The sequence below is a fragment of the Macadamia integrifolia genome, chromosome 8 (genome assembly GCF_013358625.1).
Source record: "Macadamia integrifolia cultivar HAES 741 chromosome 8, SCU_Mint_v3, whole genome shotgun sequence".
NCBI classification, from domain to species: Eukaryota; Viridiplantae; Streptophyta; class Magnoliopsida; order Proteales; family Proteaceae; genus Macadamia; species Macadamia integrifolia.
This window is the reverse complement of record NC_056564.1, coordinates 1,164,206-1,172,296: the sequence shown is the minus strand read 5'-3', so window position 1 is coordinate 1,172,296 and position 8,091 is coordinate 1,164,206. Positions and strand designations below refer to the sequence as shown.

The 8,091-nt window shown below is 36.3% G+C and overlaps 1 protein-coding gene across 1 annotated transcript; it reads left to right on the top strand.

The window, feature by feature from the left end:
* The first annotated feature begins 1,704 nt into the window (after positions 1 to 1,704).
* Positions 1,705 to 8,091, top strand: LOC122085821. Its single transcript, XM_042654414.1, has 5 exons — positions 1,705 to 2,041; positions 3,335 to 3,500; positions 4,730 to 5,627; positions 7,423 to 7,592; positions 7,797 to 8,091. The coding sequence occupies exons 2-5, from the start codon at positions 3,367 to 3,369 to the stop codon at positions 7,903 to 7,905; spliced, it is 1,311 nt and encodes a 436-aa protein (XP_042510348.1). The 5' UTR covers positions 1,705 to 2,041; positions 3,335 to 3,366; the 3' UTR covers positions 7,906 to 8,091.

Below are 8,091 nucleotides of genomic sequence, written 5' to 3'. Positions count from 1 at the left end.
CAATAAGCTTTTTTGACCGTTTTTTTGACCGAATCCTTCAATTAATCATCCGAATTATTCCGAATAATTCTCCGTCCGAATAATTCTCGAATCTGAATTTGTTAACTATGATTTAAACCCCATCCTAATCCCGACGACCAACAAAAAAAAACAAAAAAAGCGCTCCTCTCACACGGTCGGTCTGTTAGTCTTTCATTGTGTTACTTTGTGACTTTAATAAAAAAAAAAAAAAAAAAAGAGTGTTGCTTTCTGACGTTGACATGCATACCACATAACGCCACGTTGAATGTCGGCAAAGAAGGCGGTGATGGGTTTCTGATTTTTATCCTCTCAATATTTTCAGTCTGACCATGGACCTATCCAAGGACATTTGAATTAGAATTGGTTTAGAAACGACAAGATATGTCACAACAGAATTTTCAAAAATTACATTTGTTTTCTAACTTAATGGCTTTTTCCAACAGCAATAATTCAGCTGGGCAAATCTTACAGAATTTTATAAATTTTTTTTAATAGGTGGAGAGGAAAGTAGATAATAGCCAGGATGTTCGAATTTGAGACATCCTAGTAAACATGAGATTTTTGCACATCATAATTAACCAATTAAGCTAGATAGTTGTTAAGAATTTTCTAAATAAGCGTTGGATTTTGTCATGTAATCTTGTCTTACGTTGGATATTTGAATATGTAAGAAATGGTAATAATGGCCACATGTAAGATTTTAGATCTCAAATATAATTATTTATCTTTTCTTATAATGGGATACCTTCCTTTGTGGTTTATACATCTTATTTGTCGTCTTTAATTTATAAATGTTTTATTTTGTCACTTAAAAAACTTTGTTTTGATTAAAAGTTATATGTAACTAGTGGGCATAAGGTTTTATTTAGGATTTGTTTCAATTAAAACTTGATTTTAAAACTTTGTTTGGATTGACTTTGCTTATGAACAATGATTGTCCAGGTTGACCATAGTTATCTAGGCAATCGACATGTGTAAACACTAATCCAATGGCTCTCGGTGTGACGTATCTATTATGATCGATTGAAGTACAGTCGTTGGATCAACATTTAGACACATGTCAATCATCAAAATAGCTATGGGCATGACCTGGGCAATCAACGCTCAAGAGGAGCCCGATCCTTTATTTATCTATAAAAATTGAGCCCAATTGACTTCTTAATGTGGAAAAAATGTATTTGTTTATAAAATATTTTGGAGAAGTACGTTCAAATTTTTATTTTTTCACATTGTGATATACATTTAGCTATTTTTTTCATTAAAAAAAAAAGATATTCATTTAGCTATAACTCGATACGATTGATGTTACCCTAAAATGAAATGTAAATTGTATAAGGGTCAAGTTACCCAAGACGGGTCATCCTCTTTAAGTTTAAGTCGATGATCCAAAATCTATCATGGGACGTATAAGATGTTGTTCAAATTTCGTAGACAAATTGAGATCTCAAGGCACCCTATCTATTTATCATTTTTCACACCAAACATAATTTATGTCTATGTTTTTAGAAAACCCAAATATTGAACATAATTCACTTCTTTATTTTTGGTAAAACCCTAACATAATTCACCAAGTTGCAATTAAAGCTTTTGTATAATAGAATGCATGTTAGTATACAGAATAATCGATACAGAAGAACCAAGATCGCATTAGATTTCAAAATTTGAGATGTGAGTAATTTAACCAACCATTTATTCATCACGTTGATAAGCTTAGCACTTCACAGATGCTAATACAGGTACTAGGTCAAGAAATTTCTTGTCGACGCGGCACACAATAGAAGGTCCAATGGGAGTCGCCACGTCGCCTGCGTGGGGATCTTTTTCTATTTATTTATTTTCTTTCTTTATGATAACACCTAAAACTATAGTAGATTTCGCAGTCATGGTCGGCCGGCGGTGGCGCTCCTGCCCGAGTGCTATGTAGCCACTTCCCAAAGTTCACACTAAACAATCTAACATAGGATTGGCAGTCTCACCGGAACGTGTTTCGAAGAAGTCGGGAATTCGTTGGGAAGTCCAGGTATATTTCAGCATTCGCGTCTCTGCAGTTTGTATTCTGAACCATTTTATTTTCTTGTTTATAGTTCATCTGAGGTCCTCTACGATTGCAGTCATATCATTATTTTCATTTAGTAAACGCACCAAGTTAGTGGAGCCTTGATTTTTTTCTTATTCTGTTCATCCACTGAAGCTTGACTGCTTGGAGTTACTCTGTTAGGTTCGGCATTCTGAAATTCTAATTTTGGGTTGTTGGACTCTTGGGGTCATTTCTTCTATGTTGGGTTCTTTAGATGGGTTTGAGCTCTGGATGATTGCTGTTATATCTTTATAGAGGTCACTGCGGATAGCCTTTTGGTCTAGTTGATTTGTTCGATTCAATAGTCAGGGTCTGTTAGTAAAAGTCTCGTTTCATCCGAAAATGCGTACTAGGTCTCCACACAGAGTAATGGGGGAGAGAATTGATTGGTTTCTTTCTTATTTTTACCAACTGAGTGGTAGAAACTTCAGGTGATTCTGGAATATCCCTGTGAATTATTATATATTTTTTCAAATTTTAATAATCAACCCTTAATCATGTCATTGTGACATAAATGTCTGCTCTGTTAGTTGTTCCCCCTGTTAAATGCCTCTATATTTGCAAGACAATACACGAGCACATCAATGTTGTAAAAAAACAAGGCTAAGAAATCTGAGAAGGTTGGAATTGATCTGGCATTGACCATTTTTAGGAACAAAAGCCAGAGTTTATAGGCAGAACACATGTATTCATACTACCGCCTGGGGTAGGGGGAGACTGCTGAATGTGGGAAGACATCTAGTTGTGCATTAATTTGGATATTTAAGACTTCATGCGTCAGTGATTAATAATCTAGCAACCAAATGACAGTACTACATATAGTCTACATCAGGATATTTTTTTATCATTCTTTCTTCCTTTACTTTCTTTCACAAAGAACTGAACAATAGGAGGACTTTAAGGTATTTCTTAACTCTAGTGGTCCTCTTCCAATGACATCCTCGTCATTGGCAATTTATAGGGGTGAGAACCCGGTTCAGTATGTTTGATAAATTTGGTATTCAAGATACTCGTTTCGGATCCGTCAAATGGAGGTTTCAGTATGCTCTTTCTGTGTGCATTATATGCTTGTTTGCTTGCAGAATCACTAGACTTCTTCAACAAATTTTTTTTTTCTAGGCCATAACTCATACTTCATTGTGTGTTTTAAGCAAACTCCTATATCGTAAAAGAGAATAACTAAGCAAGTCTCTGTATCATAAGCACCTTACTAGTCTTTTACTGTTTCACATGTAGGTTTCCTGGATCCCCGTGTAGTTTTGTACGTCATGAATAGTGTCAAGATTAGCTGGGTTGGGCAAACGTTTGCCCTAGCTAAGTGCAGTGACTCTGGAGGGAAGAAGTCCCGTATTCGCCGTTCAAAGGAGGAGAGGAAGGAGATGGTTGAATCTTTCATAAAGAAGTAATTGGTTTCTCTAAGATGCTGATTCATCTTAGATCGTTAATTTATATGATCAATGACACTTCTATTTAATTATGTTTATTGTAAGAAGAGATGCGAATTGATGGATTGCCCATGAAGTTGTCCCCCCCCCCCCCCCCTTTCTATGTACAACTTAAGACACCCCTAACATAAAGAACTGACACCTGCGCCTACACCAATAAAGTCAACACAATACAACTTACCAAGTAATATGTAGTCCTTTTGTAGATAGAGTAGTTCTTGGATTTAAAAATGCTTGGGTAATTTCAGAGATTCTGAAGGAAATTTATTTAGTTATGAGATTTCTCACCATTAGCATGTTTATCACTCCTTCCAGTCCAAGTCATAACATTCATTGGCATGTTTATCAATATTAAAGTTATGTGATATGTTGAACTTGTGAAAATACCCTCACATTGTGTTTGCTATTATTCTGTTGTAGTATGAAATGCTTTAACTTCTCTATATGGAACCGTACGGTCCGTTCCTAATACACATTTTCATTTTTGGTTTCCTTCTAGCTCAAATACAGCAGTAACATATCAAAACCTACTTTGACTTTAAATTTTCCACTCCTGGGGACTAAAGTAATTTAACATCATGCTATGAGGAACTAATGGACGTCTCTGTCTAATATTGAATTCTGCAATATTAAGTTATTTAACATCGTTGATTAATTTTTTTTTTTAAACTAAGGTCTATGAATAATAATGAACCTTTTCTTTAAATCCCCCCCCCCCTTTTTTCTTCTTACTTGAATTGCATATTAACTGTGTAACTCAAATGAATCTAGTATTCAAAAATCTGATAATTTGTCATTTGAAATTTACTTTACCACCTTTTTTTTTGGCGGGGTGGGGGTGGGGGTGTTGTGGGGAGAGGGATTTATTGGCTCTCCATCTCCCAAACTCATGTTGGTTGTGGACTGCTCTATTTGTTGGCAAACTGTCAATCTAAATGTTGCAGTTAAAGATGAATCTTCCGCCCCCCCTCCTTTTTTTTTTAAATTTTTTATAAATATGCGTCACTTTGTACTTGACTATTTAACTCAAAATGAATGTAGTCTGCTTTTTTATTTTTGGGCTGCCCATCTCTCAAAGTCATGTTGGTCATGGAGTGCTTTAATTTGTTGGCAAATTCTTGTCCAAATGTTGCTGTTCGCAATCTGGATTTGGTATTTATTTTGGACATGTCCAACTTGCTTTCAGGTACCAGAAAGCAAACAATGGGAATTTTCCCTCACTTAATCTCACAAACAAAGAAGTTGGTGGTTCGTTCTACACAGTCCGAGAAATTGTCCGGGAAATAATCCAGGAAAATAGAGTGTTGGGCCCTGCTAAGTTAACTTTAGAAGAGCAAGACACTGATCAAGTCTCTGAGCACTATCCATTGGGATCAATTTCCATTGAACCTCAACGTCAATTATCCATCTCATCCTCTGAATTTGTCACAAGTGATAACCAAATTATCGATAAAGAACTGGTTTCATCGTCTGGTGGACAATCTACTGGTCATACTGAACAGTCTGAAAATGGGAAATATATTAATGGGACGTGGATGGGAGGAGAATATGAAGAATCTAATACCGAGAACTCCCTGGTGCAGGGCAGTGCCACAACACAAGTAGATGGTGAGCCAGTATTTGTCAAGGTCCAAGTTGATGAAAAATTGGACGGAGTTGAAATTGTTCAAGAAGCACCTATCCCGACAGTAACTCCGATTGCAACAGGCATCATTGTGGAGTCAATTCCATTAAAATCTGCTGGTAAGCTGACTTATGATGCAGATTGGACATCAGGAGAAGCCAGTGACATTCCTGAAACCCTGAAAGTACAGGAACCCAACAAATTGGAAACAGCAACAGGCAACACTGGTTTGTTGGTTCACAGAATAGACTCCACAGAGGAAAATATTTTTGCTTTAATGGATAAAAAAGAAGCTGTAAACAATTCAGAACCATTTCAGGAAAAAATAGTTTGTCCTGAAACCCCCAAAAGCACTGCAAGTACTCTTCTAGAGGGCATAGGAGTCCCAGTTGAAGTGTCTCAGATTGGTGTCTTAACCTTGCAGGCCGCTGATCAAAAGAAGGCAGTTATTGGAATTGAGGTGAGGCTAATTACCATCTTCTATTTCAAAATTTTTGTTAATTTTATGCTTTTTTATTTCTCTAGATACAAATTTCATGATGGACTCCTAGCCCTCTTACGTTCATTGTGCCTCAAAGAACCAATTAATTGTATGGATCCATGCCAGAAATCTGTGGAGGAATTTTTGTAGGCTGAATGGCAGCTTGAAGCATGTGCAGACATTGATATTCTGTAGGGTGAGATGGATCCTTTTCCAAAATCATGCTGTTTGAACTTTAAAAAAACCTGCCTATCCAATTTCTCGACCCTTGTGGCTCGCAACTGCCATTACTTTGCCATTTAAACTCTAGCTTAGGTTGGATGTTTAAGGAGACCACTTTCAATAATTTTGGGCAATGTGATTGATATGTTGCCTACCATATGAATAATCTTCATGGAATGGGTTAGATAGGTGTACTTGATGGGCACTGGATTCTGATGGTGTAGATCCTAGTCTTATGGTTTTGGTTTACTTCCACTAAAAGATTTCATTCCATAGTTGTGAATGCCATAAATCTTAAGGAATATTTTGTCACCAATTTATGTAGATTCTATTTTTCAATTTCAGTTAAGTCAATACATACGCATCCATTATCCTTTTTTTTCAATATTGTGCATTTGAGCCTATCAAATCAACCTATATTTGCATTTTTGTACTTATCCCCATATATTATTTATTACGTAGTAAAATAAATAAGTTCCATAGAAATTTCAAAAGATCTAAACTAAGTGTTGTTGGTGAAAAATATTGGGAAGCACTAATATTCAACAATGATGGTGAATGGCTTCCTGAACTGTCCACCCACTGAGGCCACCCTTTATGACCTAATATCCGCCATGTGGAACATTACAGGGACCACATTTTGGTGGATAGGTTGGGCCTTGGCCCTAGGTTCACCTTGCCACATGGTCATTCATCCCACATAGTGTTGGCCATGTAGCAGATTAATGCTTTGAAAATACACTGGATGGCCAAATTTTTGGGAAATGGTTGGGGAAAACACCTATGCATTTTGGAGGTAAATGATTGAGCCTGGCCGTGAAGTTTGCCATGTGGCTAATCCATCTGTTCGAAATTTTTAAATAGCCCTTCCATGTGGCCAATCCATCTGAGTTAATATGTCACAATTTTTTGTATTTAACTATTGAATATTTTTTTATTCTAATAAAAAAAATATAAGTTTGAGAAGTTACAAGTTTTCTGTATTAGAATATGAACATTTTTCAGAGTAATTGGTAATTTTTAAGAAGACAATAGGAAGCAAAGTACAAACGCAGCAGCAATTCTGAACCTTGCTAAAAAATCATGTTGGCTACTTCTTGACCAGTTTCTTTTTCTGTTGGTAGTAACCAGGTAAACTGGTCATCATGTCACTAATTTTGCCCTTTAGCTGGGTTGCAAAGATGCTGCTGCACCAAAGAGTTGCTTCATTCCGTTGCCTCACTATTTAAATACTAAATAATACGAAATTTCAGTTTGCTACATTTTCCCTATTCATAACATGATCAACTGGAAATTATCTTATTTTTATTGGCAAAATAATTATTTACCAAAAGGTTCACCATGAAAATTTTCTGGAATGCTGAACTTTTGTATTTGGGGAGCAAAGTGAAATGGCCCCTATAATGAATTTGACAAATGAGTTTTCAATCCATTATATCTATTCTATCCAGGTTTTGGTTTTCCTAGTTTCTTCTCTTCTAATAATAATAATCTGTTCTATCCATTATTGGTGAGGGTGATTGTGCTAAGTTGTTTTTATGTACTTTTACAGCCTAAACTTGTTCCAGCTGAAATCCATTCTCAGAATGGCACTGCCAGTGGTAGTACCACTGCATCGGGAGAGTCACTTTCTCAGGAGGCAATAAGCAAAACCATGTCTGGTAATCAACATGGTCAAAGCACTGGGGAAGGAAGCAATTCCACTTTAAACAGACTTAACCTGTAAGATTCTCTGAAATATACCTTCACTTTTTTGTTTTTTTGGAGGGTGGGGAGTGGTGGTCTCAAATATGGTTCTTAGTTTATTATATGCAGTCTTGATACATGCAATGATTCAGTTCTAAGAACTTCTGGAGTTGTGCTCCTGAGTTTCTTTAATTTTTTCTCTGATCCGAGTCTTTTCCCTGTACGTGTTTCTTTTGGCAGTGAATCATGGGAAGGAGCAACCAAGAAATCTGCGAAGGCTGAAACAAATCCATTTTGGACAGTGCTTAAAGAATTTATCTCGGCCTTTGCGAAGTTTTGGTCTGAGTAATTTCCCCTCATTATATTTTGAGTGTAATTTTAAGAGGCATGTATGATGAATGAAGTTGGCATGATTAGATGCTTGTGAGTTGTGACTGGTGAGTTGTAATCTAATTTTGTAGAGCTTTTCAGTCACTGTGTTAATCTTCGAGAAGAATTCAATGCATAAATAGTTGGTGTTGGTTGGCTGTATGTA